Below are 18,823 nucleotides of genomic sequence, written 5' to 3'. Positions count from 1 at the left end.
AAGAAACCCATTTTACTTGTGCTGCCTTGGTTAGGGAATTATGTCCCCAAAGTGGAAGTGTGTTTGGTGATCATTTTGCTACCAAATGATGCCTTTTTAAAAAGAACAGACTTTTAAAACTGTTTAACCTGATCCACTCTTTAATTTCTGATCTCTGATTTCTGTTATTTTTCTTGTTAATGTTGTTTTCAATTGAATTCACCTTTATTTTAGGTGAATTCTGTTTCTTAAAATAAATGTGACTTTACCTAGTGTTTTTCGATGAATTTTGATGGAAATTTCATGCAGCTCAAATTCAGTTCAAAGTTTGTTGATTCTGTTGTCTCTGCTACTATGCTGTTTCCTTTGTTAAATGTTTCAGTGCCATTTTCTATGTGTAAAGCACTCTGCTGGAACTCTGCCCCTTTATCTTGTACATCAATAATTGTTTTCATTTTATGTAGACAGTAATAAATAGCAATAGCTTTTCAAACTCTCATAATGAATTGTCCAGAACTTGGATACTGACATGTTATACAGTATTGATGAAGCTTTTCTTTCTAAAGGTCCAATTTGAATTTGCAATTTTTCCCCAGTGACTTTCATAATTGATGTTAATTTGAGTGAACTTTTACTAAACAGTGTGGCCACTATGTCTTTAGGCTCATGATTCTCAGATTCAAATGTACACAGACAACTGCTCCTTTCTTCAAGGCTATGGCATTCTTTGGCAAGGCAGAAGAAGGTGGTTGGTGCTGCTTGCCACCACTTTTATTGCTATTCTACTCCATTTTAAATAATATATATAGTATATAAGCCTTGCCAAGTTTTGCAGTATCTCTGGATGCCTCACAAGGTTTCCAGAGAGACTATGAACACCAGGCAAGAGTTATACAGCAAGCATAGGCTTATACAGCAAAACTGTGTAGAACAGCAGTACAGATGGCAACCAACCCTGGCTGCTAAGTATGCCACATTTTTTGGGTTTCCTCACCTCTAAAAGAGCTAGCCACCTACTTCTGTCTTGTGCCGTGAATGCAACTGGGCTTCCTCCATTTCTGCCCTATGCCATTTTTAACATGGATTTGAACATGCATTTGGGGGGGGGGGTATCTGCAAGGGGTCCTAAAACCAATCTCACGTGAATACCAAGGATCCACTGTACTCCCTCAGAACTTCTAGAAAGCACCAGCCTTTACCTTTCTTAGTACACCCTCCTACATGGTCAGTACACCCTGTTACATGAACTCCTCTTTCAGTGTTCTTGTAAAATAGTTTCTGTAGTTTGTAACTGATAGTTTTGATGGTGATAGTTTCAGGAAAGAAAACTTTTACTGGTGTTGAGAAGCAGTTCTTCCAGTGTTATATGTTAAATGTGTTATGCTGTTGCATGTGATAAGTTATTTAAACCGTTTCCCCCCTACAGGATGATGCCCGCCAGTTATTTGTTCTAGCTGGAAGTGCAGAAGAGGGAGTCATGACTCCTGAACTAGCGGGAGTGATAAAACGGTTATGGAGAGACCCTGGAGTTCAAGCATGCTTCAGCAGATCAAGAGAATATCAACTTAATGATTCTGCATCCTAGTAAGAAACTCATTTAATAGAATTTAAGCACTTTCGTGACTGAAGCCATGCTTTCAGCAACTCACATTCATCCTTTCAGAACTGTGGTTTATTTTGTAGAATTACTGTGACACAAATTAGATGTTCTAAAGTGTATGTCTCAGCCATGGAGAAGCTCTTGATGTGAGGATATATATGACAGGAATTTTTGGAAAATTCCTTGAAGTTGGTAATCTATCCTGGCCTTGAAGATTCCATTCTTTATACTTAGTTGAATAAACCGAACTGTCTTCCTCAGAGGAAGAAGCTGGATTTGTTTTTGTTCCCAGTGATACTCATTTCTGCTATCCACTGTCATGACACTGAGCAACCTGCTTTTAATGGTATTTTTGAGCCCTCCTCCTTGGAATTGAAATGAACTGCAGAACAAAGTAGTACTGTTTCTATTTTTTTTTCTTGGTAAAGTGCCATCTTCTAAATGACTTTTATTTTGTCATAATGTTGATCTATTTCCAGGGGGACACATTTCATTCATCTGAAAGAATAAATTTAACTCTGAAAACCTATGGTATAAGAAATGGCTTAGCTGTGAAGGTGCTATGATATTTTTCATTTGCTTCGTTTGCAATATAATGAGAGTTATTAGAGAGCAATTGGAAAACTATAATATGAAAGAAGAGTCATCCCTCTCAAGAGCTCTCTTGACATGATCTTTCTGATTTTCTATGGTCTTTCTGATGTTTTGAGTTCTCAATCCTTATCACTCAGTAAATGATAGTTGTAGTTTAGCAGTATCAGTGGGATCGCATCTCCCCACCCCAGTAGCATAAAAATGATACAAGATGTACAACTGTTGCCTATATTAATGATAATAATGATAATAACAACAACAACAACAACAATAATAATAATATACACTTTATTTATATTCCGCTTTATCTTCCCAGAGGGACTCAGAGCAGATTACAGTACACATATAAGGCAAACATTCAATGCCTTTTACACAAACAACAACATAGAATACACAGATAAGGTAAAGGCCTTCCCCTTTTCTATTTCTGGAATTTGGAGGCAATTCTCAATTCTGGCCATGGGGAGGTACTCTTGTTCCATTTTTCATGCCAAAGGAGCCTGGTATCCATATCATATCTGAACATTGCCCATGTTCAGAGTTCTCTCCTTTCAGGACATTTCAGCCTCTTTTCAACCTTGGAACATGTGATGAGCTCTGTGCCTCTCCATGCTAGGAAAGAAGCTGAAGTGTCCTATGAGGGGGAAATGTCTTAATGTGATGAGGTGGATTGCTGGAGTTCTCTCCTTTCAGGACACTTCTGCCTCTTTTCATCCACAGAGAGCTATGCATGACCTCCATGAATATGGACAAAGAAGTGGATTAATTTTATGGTAGTAAAGACTTGCTAAATCAGTTCTTGGCAGCGCCAGATGAAATAGAACTAAACCAGTTTTTCAAACAATGCTGTCTGCAGATGACAACTTACATAGGAGGGAAACATCATCGTATAAATCTATTTTGGGTACTTGAAGTACCTTATCCATTATTTTGCCAAAATGGTGCTTTAGATAACATTATTTGGAGTTATCATTTAATTTGGATTTTGAGTTTAACTTTAGGTTATTTCTCAGTTGCCAAATCTTAAAAGCAGGACAGCATGTAGATCTCTTAGGACAACAAGTAAAGCATAAAGGCATTAATAGTGGAACTACATGGTGTGGATGCTTGATAGGTCTTGATTTTGTAGTAGCAGTATTTTAATCAGTGTTTTTCCCTCAGTGTAATCACAAGAAATTTGGAAGGGGTCAGTTAACACTGAAGCTACAGCAACAAATATGCCTTTTTAAAAAACCCACCATCTCACACAACTGTATATTCTGAATTAGTTTTGTTGACTTAGTGTTTGGGCAGCTATTGTGGGAGAAATGGGGAAGTTTTCAATAAAAATATGTAGTTCTCTAAGAAACTGCAGTACTGAAATGGATTGAAATCCTTGTTGAAGTAGGAAATCATAGAGTATCTAATCTAATTCATAAGGTTGCTGTAAAATTAAATACTATTGTTACGTTTTCATGGAGTAAATATGATCTGGTCAACCATGATGAGCAGTGCTCCTGCTCTCTTCTTTATTATATGACTAGCTTGGGGACCCAGCGCTGCCCGGGTTATTTGAGAAAGGAATTGTATATCAAGGTTGGTCTTGATCAGTTATTTATATGTCTCGCAGTGGTCTCAGGAAGTTAGTGAAGATACTGTGAGTCCCATCGTCTGTGGTCCATCGTCCTCCAAACTGCACCAGGATGGAGAGAGGGTCATGGGGGCTCTGTGTGCTAAGTTTGGTCTTGATCAGTCATTGGATGAGGGTCACAGCAGTCTCAGAAAATGAGTTAAGGTACTGCAAGTCCCATCATCCATAGTCTCCCTCAAACATCACCAGAATGTTGAGTTGGCCATGGGGGCTCTCAGTGCCAAGTTTGGTCTTTATTGGTATTTGGATGAATGTCACGGTGGTTTCACGAAATGAGTGAAGGTACTGCAAGTCCCATCAGGCTGGCCAATCAGAATGCTGGCAGAATGCTGGCACATAAACCGCCGCACCGCCACACTTTTGTCCTCCACATACTTGGATGAGGGTTGCAGTGGTCTCAAGAATTGAGTAAAGGTACTGCAAGTCCCATAATCCATGGTCCATCCCCGGCCAAACCACACCAGGACGTAAAGTGGGTCATGAGAGGTCTATGTGCCAGGTTTGGTCCTGATCAGTCATTGGATGAGGGTAACAGCGGTCTCAGAATGTGAGTGATGGTACTGCAAGTCCCATCATCCATGGTTCATCCTCCTCCAAACTGCAGTAGGATGTCGAGTGGGTCTTGCGGGCTCTGTGTGCCAAGTGTGGTCTGTATTGGTAATTGTCTGACCCAGCCCCCGGCCTTTTCCGTTCCTCTCTTTGTCATCTCGGAATCTTGGAATTGAGGCTGACCAATCAGAGACCATATGCAAATTTCCTTCTCATGTCCCCGTTTCTGCCATGAACTCTTTTCTCCACCAGGGGCTCCTATTGAAGCTGGCCAATCAGAGACCATATGCAAATAGCACCACTGGGGCAGCCAATCAGAATGTTGGAACTTTCAGGCTGGCCAGTCAAAACGCTGGCACATACTCCTCCCGTCGCATCGCCACACTTTTGTCCGCCGCATACAAACTTTCACCTTTATTATATACATAGATTTAAGCTGTTATGCCATAGCATATTATTATTTCATGTCAAAAGCATTGCACAAGTAAGTATAAAACTGATAAAAGTAGAGGGAACACAAGCAGTTAAATAATTTTTGATCAAAAATGGGCAACAGCAGCCACATTGTCTATTGCTTTAAACAATTTTTCATCTGTATATGAAGCAGGGCAATGTGGACAAGCATACATATGCAGTAGTTTGTTCTGCTCCACAGTCGCACAAGGTGGAGGATTCTTCTAGGGAGTGCCATTTTGCCAGGTTGTCTTTTGATCTGCCCACTCCACTTCTGAGTCTGTTCAGGGACTTCCAAATTGCCCATTCTTGGTTTGACCCTGGAGGCAGACCCTTGTGGGGACCATCCATTTGGGATTTCCTGGTTTAGCTGCCCAGAGACATACTCTTACTTTTGCTGGGGGAACATTAAGGGGAGTGGTGGTTCTCATAAAGCTTTTCCTTGCAAAGAAAAACCATGCACACTGTTCAACCTTACTTCTCTTATTACTTCTCTTACAGTTAGCAGCAACTTCCTATCACACAGTGGGGGGGGGGGGGGTGCGGCGCCAATGCCAGTTAGCTTGTAGAGTTTATCAACAGGTGTAGTTTAAGACATCCTGTGATTATTCTGCATGTTTCCTTTATTGCTATGTTCACTTGCTTCACGTGGACAGGCTTGTTCCAAACAGGGCAGGCATACTCAGCAGTTGAGTAAGACAAAGCCAGGGCTGATGTTCCATAGCATATGGCAAAGAAAGTATTTTTTTTAGTAACTGGCAAGAAATCTAGACTTTGAAAGAACTAGGTGTTCAAGCTACCCCTGGAATACTGTATGCAATTCTGGGCACAGTTCAAGGAGGTTGACAGGCTGGAATGTATCTGTAGAAGGGTGATCAAAATGGTAAAAGGTCTGAAAGCCAAGCCCTATGAGGGAGGTGGGTATGTTTAGCTTGTAGAAAAGAAGGTTGAGAGGGGAAATGCTAACTGTGTTTACATATTTGAAATGCTGTGTTATTGAGAAGGGGTCAAGCTCTGGAGACTAGGATACAAAGCAGTAGTTTCAAATTGCAGGAAAAGTTATTCTTCCTAAACATTAGGAAGAACTTCCTGGTGATTAGACTTGTTTGACAGTGGAATATTCTGCCTCTGAAGTGGGGTGTCTCATTCTCTGGAGGTTTTCAAACAGAAGCTGGATAGCCATCTTTCCAGAGTGCTTTAATTGGGTGTTCAGGCATGGCAAGGAGTTGGACTAGATGGCCCTTGTGGTCTCTTCCAACACTATGATTCTATTCTATCTTTGGATCGATTCCCTTTTTAAAGAATTTTACAGTTTTGCCATATGTGGTTTATGTGTACAGTTGTTTTTAGACTTCTGTCCCTGTTTTATATGTTATGTATTGTCTGTTTTATATGCGGCACTTCAAAGTGCATTTGTGAGCCGCCCCGAGTCCCATCGGGGAGATGGTAGAGGGGTATAAATAAAGTTTATTAGTATTATTCTGTCTTTTTAGAGTGAAATTGATTGTGCCATAGTTGTGCAAAATTCCCTTATGCAGTGGGGAATCTGCTAGTTATATGATGTTAACACTGACTGTTCATATAGCTTTATCCTATGTTTTTGAAAGGTGTTGTTTATATTATTTACAGTAGCATTTGAATTTAGGCCTCTTGATGGGTATGACATGTCTCAGCCTGCAAAGCAATGCCTGCTTAAAACTACAGTATTCACTTTGCGACTGAACTTGAGATTTTAGCTGAGGGCTTTAACTAATCATTCCAGTTCTTAACCACTGCCTTACAGTAAAGTAAACTCCTTCCTAGTGATCTCCATGGGGTTTCTTTTATCTCAGCAAGTCAGGCATTGGGCATACCTTGAGCTCTAGATGATGCTTACATACCTGCCAATCTCTGTCACATGCTATTCAATATGTCTGTGTTGTCTTCCTTTTGCCCACTAATTGTTTCTGAGTTGCAACTCTTTTATATATGCCTTAGAAACATTTGTTACAGTTTTTATTTTTATATAGGATCATAAAAGTACATGAAAGTACAAAAAAGAGCAAAAATATTTTTGCTGAGCTATTTGAATTTCACATTCCAAATGTTGAGTGGGCAGCTTGTAGCTTTGCAAATGTCTTTCTACCAGAGTTTCCATAATAGGGCCATCGGCCATCCTATCTGGGTCTCAGAGGAGTTATAATCAAATAAAGTCTAGAGAACAACAGTCTTAGTAAAGGCTGTTTTGTCTCAAACTATATTTGCTGGCAGCTCTGAAACCACTGAATTAGTGTGCACAGCTTGTCTTGCCGAAGAACATAGATTCCTCATTTTACAAGTTGTAAAAATCAAAGGCAGCTCACGTGTAAGTCTTTCATGAAGAACCCAAAATATATTACATGCTCCAGTTTATTTTAGCCTGTACACTGATATGTTGACATTGAATCAATTTAATAGATGCATCAGTATATTTTTCTTTTGTCTCCACTTTTTAAAAGTGAGGTTAGTGGCATGAGAAGATTTAAGAAAAGACTCTGAGTGTATTTCTATCCTTTCCCTGCCCACCCACTTCTTGTTCTAGCTACCTTAATGACTTGGACAGAATATCTCAGCAGAACTACATTCCAACTCAGCAAGATGTTCTTCGGACCAGAGTGAAAACAACAGGCATTGTGGAAACACATTTCACCTTCAAGGATTTGTACTTCAAGTAAGTAGATGTGAAAGGCTGAATGAAGGCTGCCATTTTTTACAGTCACAACAGTTTCCTTTGCTATAGTATGTACCACTTTTCCTTCGGCACAGGGCGATAAAAGCTTAGTTTGATTGTGGCTTTAAATAATGCAACATACTTCTGTCATTAAATTCTGTTTTTGTTAGAGATTCTTGGTGTAAGTTCACCTTTTTATTTTCATTATTTTGTTTTTTCAGCTGCTTTTATGTTGGGATCACAGACACAGGTACCGAACCCTTGCTTCATAGGAGCACATATACTAAAAGGATACTGGCTACTATTTTATAATTTTTCTTGGAAGATAAGAGGCCCACCATAATATTTTGCAATTTGCCATCCATATATTTTCTTGTGTTCCAGTTGGAGCTGAAATTAATGTGGCTCTCTGAACTGTGCATGGCTTTCTCAGCAACACTGTAGAGATAGTACTAACCAGCTAGTAGTACCAAACATTGTCAAGGAGCATGCACAGATATTCCAATGCTTGCCACTATTAGTGCTTGATGTAGGACAGAAGCTGTGTATTTTCTATTGGAATACACATAAAACAGTTAAGTCAAGTACGGGTGACTTAAAACCTGTGTTCCTCCATAGTAATTTCTCACCACCTTCTTAAAGAGATTCTTATAGACACTGCCTCATTCTCATTAAGTTTATCCTTTAAAACCTCTTGACTATTTTGTTATCATATCTTCTGTCAAGTCTCACATTATAGTAAAATATGATGCCACGCAGAATGATTAGGACTGATAATGCTCGCAGCCCTTTTAATGAAAGATTTCATGGTGTGTGGGGAGCATTGCTACTATCATTCATTGAATTCATAAATCTTAGATATTCTGCCTGAGGAAAATGTAAAACACCTTCTCTATAAGCATGTGGCTACACCAACAAAATCAGCCTGGCCTAAGCAGTATCTCTTTCAGTATGAATTCCCTACTTCTTATCCTCCATGCCAGCCATGAGGATGCAATGAAGCCCACAACCTCCCTGCCTGTCACCATAGAACTAGATGAACTGATTGTGTGTGTTACACTAGAATTGTCAAGAGTGCTTTATCTCAAACCCTCTGTAATAGAAGAAACTGATGTTTTATAAAGTTTTGATCAAAATGGAAAAGTGAGTTACTTCTGGTTTGATTTCTACTGATGTGGCTTACTTACACATGCCTTTTTATCACACTTGGTCTCAGTTTGATTGGGATAATATTTATGATATGAATGCATTCTATAAAGGTATAGCAAAATCTAAAATAAAATATGACCTCTCCGTCCAAGGAACCTGGTATCTGTGATTTCATCCACCTCCAACTAGGGATTTTCTAGGTTTCCACTTCTCTGCCATATTTTCCTTCTCTGTCTCTAATCCTTGGACCAGAAATCCTGCCTTTCAACAGAGGTCACTATTATTCTTGATATCCATATGAAGTCTGGGAACATATCCCCTGAGGATATCAAGGTCAAACTGTAATGTTAAATTTGTTCCTGGACTTTGAATCCTAATTGCTGTCACAGAATAACCTTAGATAAAAATACCATGGCTTAAATCCCAACTAGTGTGAGCCCACTGAATCTGTTGCAACTTGATACATTAACACGTTAAAGCTGCATTTATTCGGTGGGTTTACTTTGATGGAAATGAGGTGTTTGGTTTAGGCCCGTAACTGAGCCTTTGTACCTTATATATAATGTTAGAATAAAACTTCTCATATATCGATTAGACACACTGACATGGGCATGCTAAAGTGCTCTATGAATGCAGTATAACCGGCATCTTTAACCTTGCCCAGTGAATCAAATATTTTCAAATTCTTCTTCTCTCTTCCTTAACACAGGGCAAAGAACTGCTTTTCTGTCAGGGATCCCGTTCTCTGGGGAGTAACACCTCCTTTTCTTGGCAGGCACAGGCCTTGCCATGCCTGGTTCTGTAATGACTGGAGGAAAAGGAATGCCAGCCCAGTGTTCTGTCTTCGGTGCCAGCGGTTTTCTCATCTGCTGGTTCTATCCTCAAGCACTGGGACAAAGGGTGGCATTGCCTCTTCATTCAGAGGTTGTACTGTGCTGGAAAAAAAAAACTTGAATTTGTCTGGCAATGAATTCTGATGCTTCCAAGTACAGGATGGTTTGACCTGTCATGCTCTTTGGAGAAAGTATGTCCTATGCAGCAATTTTCACAGGGGATTTAATTAATTAAGAAGCTGGCACCAAGTGGAGCCAGAAGGAGGTGGGCCCACTTCTTTTTTCCCCTTCTCTGCCATATTTTCCTTCTCTGTCTGTTATTCCTCTCAGCAGGCTGCTGGGGAAAGAAGAAATTATTCCTGTCCAGGAGTTTGAACTGATTGTTTGCCAATCAGTTGAAATTAGGTTGAAAGCCACAAATTGCTCACGCCTGCTTTGGCCGCTTACTGAGTCTATACTTACCTGGAGTCTTGATTCTTCATATGTGAAATAGGACTATAGTAGGAGTTGCTACTTCAAATTCTTTATTAAAGCAAAAACACTTAAATGAGCATGTGTCTTTTGCTCATTTACAAAAACGTGTTTTTGAGTAAAATAATAATACATTCTTTTTTAGATGCTTGGACTTCCCAGTATATGAAATATCTGCTGAAAATGTCCTTTATCTGCAGTAATGTAAAGTATGACACCCCCTCCATATTCACAGGGATATGTTCTAAGATACGTACACACATAGACACATGTGATAGATATCTGGAACCATGAATAACAGTGAACCCTGATTTTTAATATACTTAGGCAGAAAGCATGCCATTGACTAGACCTGCAGAGCATAGAGAGGCTCACAAACACTTAAATGAAGTAAGATTTTTTTTTTGGAATGTGGGTCAGTGAAATCTTGAATATTGAGTCCATGGATAAGGGGGTGGCATTGTAAATATTATTATTACCCAATCTAATAAAAGCTGAAAATTGTAGTATAGATGGATGATTTGTTTGGATCATTAAACTCCTTGTCAAAAAAGATGATATGGTATGTTTTTCAAACTAATTTTTGAAAAAAAGCTACATTTTTGAGTTTAATGTATACAACCAAACAGATTGGATCTAGCTAGTCAAGGAGAGAACTACAATTTGTTTGATATGTTGTGTGTATCACATAGCCTCCTGTACAACAGATGGGATGCAAAAGAATGCAGATGCACATTGGAAAAATCTACTGTGCTTGTGACCATCTCATTCTTGCTGTATGCAATGTGAGGGAATGTGGAGCCCCTCACATCATGTCAGCATATATAAGTGGGCACATTTATGTATTCAATTACATGTCTAGAATAGTTCTGCAAATTTAGTAATGAGTAACTATTACACTCAGTTGCAAACTGCTGCTTCCGGCCGTAGTGAGAACAACCTGTATCTGCTTGTGATGTGTTCATCTTCCTATAGTGACTACATACCCATTTACTTACATTAAAACAATTTAGCTGCATGAAGAGTTCTGTCTCAAGGCCAAAGCACTTTTTAACAGTTGTAAAAATGTTATAAATAACTGCCTCTCTGTACAGGGGAATTACACTAATTTTATTGAATTTCTAGAGCACAGTGTTGGGATATTCGTAAGCAATATTTCTTGTTGATGTATCTCTTAATTTTAATGAGATGGCTTTGAGGGAATGGACTGCATGTTGGACCTTTTGGCTTTCGACTGGGTGACTTTTCAAGTTATTTTTCTTGTAAGATAAATTTATGTGCTATCTCTTAGCTGGCTGTAGTATTGTACAGAACTAATAAAGGGAAACTTAAACTTTACTGCATATAACTGTTCATGGCAACTTAGCTTGACTGCAGCAACTGCATTGTAAAAATGCATTACTTATCTCATAGTGCAGTTGTTATGTCATAATTATATAATTAAAAGTTTCTACTGGGACATTATGCTTGTAGGCTGTTTGTGTACTCTGCTGCTTGGAAACAGAGGATGCTAAAGCATAACAGTCCACTTGTGCATTCAGTAATGTCCTTCTGTGTTCCACAGTGAATATGAGAAATATCAGTATGTCACTATGGTAGTGCTCTTCTTGCAATGCACTCCAGCAGCAATCTGTAATTTTATTTTATCATTGTTTTCTGCCATTTAAAGAAAGTGTGAATTCACATTACAGAATTTGAAACTTAAAATTTATGGTTTCTTTTTAGGAGATGATGTTAGAGACAAGCTACAACATTATAGAGATACAAATGTGGAAGTAAAAAAATACCTTTAATGCTTCTTTGAAAAACAGTGCATCACTTCCTTGGTGATGCAGTCATTTTATATTATATTAAATTTTATATTATATTAAACCATGAGCCCCTTAAGAGTTCTCAGTTGGTTTCCTAGTAATATGTATTGCAGTTAAATAAAGTTCTATCTTTCACTAGATGTCTTTCAAAAATACCTACAAGTTATGCATATGGTTGGATAATGTTTAATATATATGCAGTTAGCTACTCTAATCTTCCTTAAGATTATTAAATTTTGCCCTCCCTTATCACTGGTTTTCCAGCTTCTGCAATATACATTTTGACTAAGGAGATAAGTGACATTTATCTCATCGTTTTGCCCCTCGTCATCTCCTCTTAGTTAAAATTGTATATTCAGCCATTGGTTGTCTTTGTGTCTCACCTGCCTCTTAATTTATTGATTTCAGCTTTTGTTGCAAAAACCCTCATACGTTTACTTGTAGTAGAAAAGATTAGAAAGTGAGCATTTTGTAGACATTTAATGTGAATTTCAGCATCATGTGTAGGTTCTTCTAAAGCAGTGGTTCTCAATCTGTGTATCCCCTACAACTCCCAGAAATCTCAGCCGGTTTACCAGCTATTAGGATTTATGGGAGTTGAAGGCCAAAACATCTGGGGAGACACAGGTTGAGAACCACTGTTCTAGATGGCACTGAGCAGGCAGACAGTACTTTTATTTTGTCATAATCTTCATGTCTTCTATCTTTCTGCCAGGATGTTTGATGTTGGTGGTCAGCGTTCAGAACGTAAGAAATGGATTCACTGCTTTGAAGGAGTAACAGCAATTATATTCTGTGTTGCTCTCAGTGATTATGATCTTGTTCTTGCTGAGGATGAAGAAATGGTATGTTGCCATAGAGCTAACCATAACTTACATTCTTATTGTTGTGTGCCTTCCAACTTGAAGTGGAGTTGTTTACCTCTGAAGATGCCAGCCACAGATGCAGGAAAAATGTTGGGAGAGAAGGCTGCTGGAACATGGCCATACAGCCTGAAAAACTCACAGCAGCCCAGTGTTTCCAACTTATTGCAGGCTAACCTGTCTTTTGGGTTTTCTTGGCAAAATCTGATCACAAGAGGTTTTCCCTTACCTTAATTGAAACTGAGAGAGTATGACTTGCCCAAGATCACCCAGTAAATTTCCATGCTTTAGAAGGGGCTTGAACTCTGGTCTCCATAGTCATACTCCAACACTGAAACCATTATACTTTGCTGTCTGTCTATTTACATTCATCATAATGTGAACAACAATAGAAATGAACTTGAAGTTTTTTTATAGCTTGTTAAATGACTTATTTTGCTGTATGGTTACCTTAAAATTACTAATTATAACCAGATTTCAAAGTATTGTAGTATAGAAACTTTTTTTTTTTTTATTGGTTTGCAAGGGAAAATAAAAAATAATCTGTCTAATCATATCAGAAAGGTTAAGGTTCAGTGTCATTAGCAGTAAATAAATTTGGTTTCTGGGACAAATTTTGTAACTGTAATAACTAAAAGATGGGGAAATCAGAATCTTTTGTGATTTGATATTTTTGCATTGGAATTCAGCTATTTAATCAAAGTACTTTCTGTTGTAAGCATCTAATTTAATAATTCATGTTATTTGCATTAAATCTTTGTTCTAGTTATACTTGCTTTAATATTGCTTTCTCAATCTGCTTTCTTACTCTCTCACCCATCCAGAATCGTATGCACGAAAGTATGAAACTCTTTGACAGCATTTGTAACAACAAATGGTTCACAGATACATCGATCATTCTTTTCCTGAACAAGAAAGATCTGTTTGAGGAAAAGATAAGGAGGAGTCCACTCACAATTTGCTACCCTGAATATCCAGGTAAAGTCAAAACAGTTAAGACAATACGTTGAAAATGACCAGCATTTATTTTTCTTTCTGATTTCTTTCTTCTTGTCACTTTTTGTGTTTCTATTCTATACTTGTTGTCTTAATTCTCGTCTTTAACTTTTAATATAATTTTTAAAACATTTCAATCAAAATAGATTTTAAAAAAGGAAAACCACCATCATATGCTAGAATAGGCATGGGCAAACTTGGGCCGTCCAGGTATTTTGGACTTCAACTCCCACAATTCCTAACAGCCAGTAAGCTGGCTGGAACTTTTGGGTTGAAGTCTAAAACACCTGGAGGGCCCAAGTTTGCCCATGCCTGTGCTAGTGCTTTTTTAAAAAAATGCTTATGGATATATACACAACATTTTTCCTTGGCCCATCTTCTATTATAGCCTTTTACATATGTAGAAATGGGTTCCAGTTACATGAAATCAGGATAATTTTGGCTCTACTTTCATGTTTTCAATATATACTTTATATAGTCATGGTTGTTTTTCCTCATGAAAGCCTAACACTTTTGTGTTTCCCCAAACTGAGTTTTTTCATTTATATGTGATGTGAAATTCAACAAGCAGAGCTTATAAAATATGTTTAAGTGTAAACTAAAACTGGTGGATTCTCTAAACACTGAAAAATGTTGTGTCTTGGTTCTGCACCTGATGCTGAGGAAACTCTTAATGCCATCTTGAAATCATGGCATTTATTATGGCCTTCGTGGTTGACCCCCTACTCACCATAATTTCTCTCATAAAGTAAGAATTTGAAAATATGCAGTATGACATCAGAGTGTTACGTGCATTTATTCAGTTTACCACACAATTTCATGCCACAAATGGGTACATCTAGTTGTGGTATTCCAACACTTTTTTGTGTGTGTCAGGAGCGACTTGAGAAACTGCAAGTCGCTTCAGGTGTGAGAGAATTGGCTGTCTTCAAGGCATTGCCCAGGGGACATCCTGATTTTTACCATCCTGTGGGAGGCTTCTCTCATGTCCCTGCATGAGAAGCTGGAGCTGACAGGAGGGAGCTTAACCCGCTCTCCCTGGATTCGAACCTCCAAGCTTTCGGTCTGCAGTCTTGCCAGCACAAGGTTTTAACTCATTGTGCCACCGGGGGCTCCAGTAAGCTGAATCCTCAGCTCTCTTCCTCTGTGCTGTCCCCTGGTAATAGCCCAATTGGGTAAATTAGCCAGGAGAGCAAGGAAGCCCAGACCAAAGTCAACTTGGACTCAGTTTACAAAATCTTGTTCAGTGTTCCTAACTACTGCAGAAGATCAAACTGCAATGCAGTTGAGCCTTTACTATACATTGGATTGATGACACATGACTTATCTACATTACACATGACTTAATCTATATTAATACTTCAGTTTCCAAGGGCACCAGGGGATGCCCTGATGTTTTACCTCCTGTGGGAGGCTTTACTCTTGTATCCGCATGAGAAGCTTGAGCTGACAGATGAGAGCTCACCTCGCTCCCCGGATTCAAACTGCCAACCTTTTGGTTAGCGGTCCTGCTGGCACAAGGGTTTAACCCACTGCACCACTGGGGGCTCCTACATTCCATCACCTGCTAACTACCGAATACAAAGCCAAGTCTATGTACATTATGCAGAAGTTCACAAATGTCGCTTTCCTTTCTGGGAAACCATAACTTTCCTACTGGCTTATTGTGAAGTCTACTCCCACCCTGAATCTGTCTGGAGTGGTTACTTTTTCAGCTAATAAGAAATGTTCATGGGCTATGTTAGCAGACCTCTTAGATGAGCAGTGTGCAAAAAGGATAGATTATAAGTCTTAAAGAGACTTAATTTTTTTGAGATAAATTTTAAAAATTTAAAGTATACTTTTAAAATAAACGTTTCTCTTTATTTTTCTAAAGCTGCTGAATCACTGCTTAGTTGTCTAAAAAATTCTGTCTAAAGAGTTTTGCAGATATGAAGCACTACTGAAAAGCTTCTTAGGACAAAATATTCTCTGCCACCTTCCAGGCCACTACATTTGTAGTTGTTTAACTAACACGGTGATCTAGCTGAATATTAGACATACTCTGATTCTTAAGTTGCTAGATGCAGTCGTACTGAATCAGATGGGTTTGCATCTGAATAAATATGCCTATGTTGGATCAGGCAGCACAGTGTAGAAACTTTCTAGCCATCAAGCTTGAAAAAGTCACCCTTTGGAAGGGATTTTCTACATAAGTTATTATCAAATATGCTGCAATTGAAATCACTTCCTGTGCACTGCAAGTGCTGATGATCTATTAGCTTGTTGGTAGTGGAGGAAGGAGTCTGACAACTTGTGACTGAAAGCTGTGGAACATCATCATTACATTTTCAAGCTTCAAAATGGTTTTGCCTAGCAGGCTTAACATATAATCAGGAGAAAGTATAACGTTCCAAAATATACATTTTGTCATTATGTTTTCAGTGTAATGACAACATTAAATTACACATCCTCATTTTAAAATACCTGGTTTAAACTGCCCATTGGATCTCAATTCAAGTGCCTTCGAAGCATTTTTATTATTTCAAGATGAGAGATGGGTTTTGGATGCTGCTGGAGGGTTTGTTTTAGCTGCTGCTGGAGGGTCTGTCCTCAGAGTTTGTTAAATGTAACAACTAAATTGTAGCATTTTTGTGAATAAAGCCTGTTTTTACTTCTGAAGCTTTTGAAATTCTCTCTGCAGGTTTTATTTGGCTGAGCAGCAAATAAACAGGGTGGCTTGGGGGGGGGGGGGGCAGGGACTACGACAGCCTGATGTAGTGAATGACACACCTGACTGCAGTACCATTCACACTAAGCAAATAAAAAGTTAAAGATATGTAGTGCAGATATTTTGCAAACCAATTCCTGCAGGTGAACATTTTTGCTTGTGTAAGACTTAGATTGTAGCCTTTTTGAGTAAACATTCATATGACTATGCTGCTGAGGTGGCAGCCTAGTGTTTTTCTTCCTTAAGTGAATCACAGTGTCTACTGCGTCAACACATTTTAGGTCATTACTCTAGTCATGTTTCTGTCACCTGATTCTCATCAAAGTAGACTTTCAGCTAGATTTCTTGCTTCTTCCAACTTTCTATCTGCACAACCTTCCCATCTCAGTTCCAGACTCACTCAAGATATCAGCACATACATCTCTACAGTAAAGAGTGTTTGGGAAATTGAGTAAACATGCACTATGCAAAGGTCTCCGCCTTCTGTGTTCTCCTGTTCTTGTTGCCTGCACTTGCTACTGCTTTTATGTTAAAGACATAAGCCCTGTCCTGGTTTAATTCCTGATCCTTTCTGTATTGCTACTTGTGTTTTGCTAAACCACATGAGCTCTATCTTGGTTTAATTTCTGATCCTTTCTGTGGCATGGCAAGCTCTGTTTTTTCTAGGTCATTCCTGCCACTATCACACAGATAGACTATTCTACAGTGTTTCTACCTAAGACTATTAAAATAAATGAGTTGTATGTCATTGGGTCTATTCTAATGATTACTGTGGCAGGATCCAGTTCATTGAGTTTAAGCACCCTGTCATTACAGAAGGATTGGGCTATAAACCTAGCAATATATACTCATTGGTCTTAAATGACATTTATTTTCAAAGAATGTCATTATGTTACAGTTCTCTTTCGCAATCCTTTCAGGGTTATTTCGGTGGCAATTATGGTTTGTGTTGGTATGTACAAGTGAAATTGTGGACTTGGGTCTTTACATTAAAGAGAATAAAAACTTTACAGTGAGGAGAGCTCACTGTAGTCCAGTAAGTTGAATTTCTCAATGTCAGTGAGAATGTTGTCTCTCAAAAGCAGTGACTGCTCCATGATACATAATAATCTGTTGCTGAAATTATTTTGAGTTTTCAAAAAGGCTTTGCAATTCACTTGTGTGATGGACATGAAAAACTCCTTTGGGGGCCGAGACTTTTCCAATGTTCTTGTTAGTCAGCTTTAAGTAAGAAATCTAGTCCTACTTTCTTACTGTATTCACCAGCTTGCCATACCATGATTAAAGCAACCTATTGTTGCACTAACTTATTTGTAGTTGCTGTCTCACATGCTTCCTTGATTGAACTGCATAACTTATGACCCTACATGTGTTTGGAACTCCAACCCCCAAAAGGCCTAGCCAGCTTGTCCTATTGGCAGAGATTCTGGGAGTGGAGGCCCAGAGCACCTGGAGGGCCACGGCTCCAGCTTCTCATGTGGGGACATGAGAGAAGCCTCCCACAGGATGGTAAAACATCCAGGCGGCCCCTGGGCAATGTCCTTGCAGATGGTCAGTTCTCTCACACTAGAAATGACTTGCAGTTTCTCAAGTCTCTCCTGACATGAAAAAAAAACCAACCCTCACTTTCTGTCCTTGTGATAATTGGATTTTGAAAAAAAATTGGCTTGTTGTGGAAACAAAGCTTGGTGTGAAAGCTTCGGTGGAGACACACAACATAACACTTTGAAAAGTGAATTTCTCTTCTGAGGGGGTAGATTTTTCTCATTTCCTGTTATCTCACCCCTGTTCTTAATTATGAGTCATTTGTAAATCAGATATTTGTAACTCGGGGACTGCCTATATACACTATCAAAGTGTCCCTTCAGTACAAGTAAATTCCATTCTTCTATTTTTTTCAAGAAATGTATTGAAAAATAACCATAAATAATAGTGTAGTTGAACAACATTTAATCACCAAAACCAGATTTTTCAAAAGAGCTATAAATTAAATTGAAGGACCTTTAAAATGTATGTAGAATATCAGAAGTTATCTTCTAATCATGGTGTGCTTGTGTATGGGCACACAATTGACCACATTCACCCACCAACCCCCTAAAGGAAAAGTTTGTCTATAAATGCTATTGACTAAGGATACAGGTGCGTTGTGTAGCCTGCTTGTGTTCCTTCTGAACATGTACTTGGCTTCTTACTGTAAAGTGACAGGATACTGTACCAGATTGGTCTTTGATTTGATCCATCAAGACAGCTGTTACGATCCATATCTTCTTTTTCTAGGTTCTAACACATACGAAGAAGCAGCTGCATACATTCAGTGCCAGTTTGAAGATCTCAACCGAAGAAAAGACACCAAGGAAATTTACACCCATTTCACCTGTGCCACTGACACCAAGAATGTCCAGTTTGTTTTTGATGCTGTTACAGATGTTATAATTAAAAACAACCTGAAGGAATGTGGACTCTACTAAAAGGAGAGTGACCATGGAAGGTAAATTA

General features: G+C 38.7%; 1 protein-coding gene and 1 non-coding gene across 2 annotated transcripts in view; both read left to right on the top strand.

Annotated features, from left to right (window-relative positions):
* The window catches only part of GNAI3 (G protein subunit alpha i3), a 36,099-nt gene that overhangs the window by 15,910 nt on the left and 1,366 nt on the right, over nt 1–18,823 (top strand). The window contains exons 4-8 of the mRNA XM_060773241.2: nt 1,406–1,563; nt 7,366–7,494; nt 12,474–12,603; nt 13,446–13,599; nt 18,605–18,815. Of these exons, the coding sequence (XP_060629224.1) occupies nt 1,406–1,563; nt 7,366–7,494; nt 12,474–12,603; nt 13,446–13,599; nt 18,605–18,795 (762 nt within the window). The 3' untranslated portion in view covers nt 18,796–18,815. The remainder of the gene's footprint in view (nt 1–1,405; nt 1,564–7,365; nt 7,495–12,473; nt 12,604–13,445; nt 13,600–18,604; nt 18,816–18,823) is intronic.
* LOC132775284 (small nucleolar RNA SNORA57) lies at nt 9,402–9,542 on the top strand. Its single transcript, XR_009631490.1, has one exon. It is a non-coding gene; the product is annotated as a small nucleolar RNA SNORA57 (small nucleolar RNA).

Source organism: Anolis sagrei, chromosome 4 (genome assembly GCF_037176765.1).
Source record: "Anolis sagrei isolate rAnoSag1 chromosome 4, rAnoSag1.mat, whole genome shotgun sequence".
Taxonomy (NCBI): Eukaryota; Metazoa; Chordata; class Lepidosauria; order Squamata; family Dactyloidae; genus Anolis; species Anolis sagrei.
The sequence above is the reverse complement of the archived record's forward strand: the minus strand, read 5'-3'. Positions and strand labels throughout refer to the sequence as shown.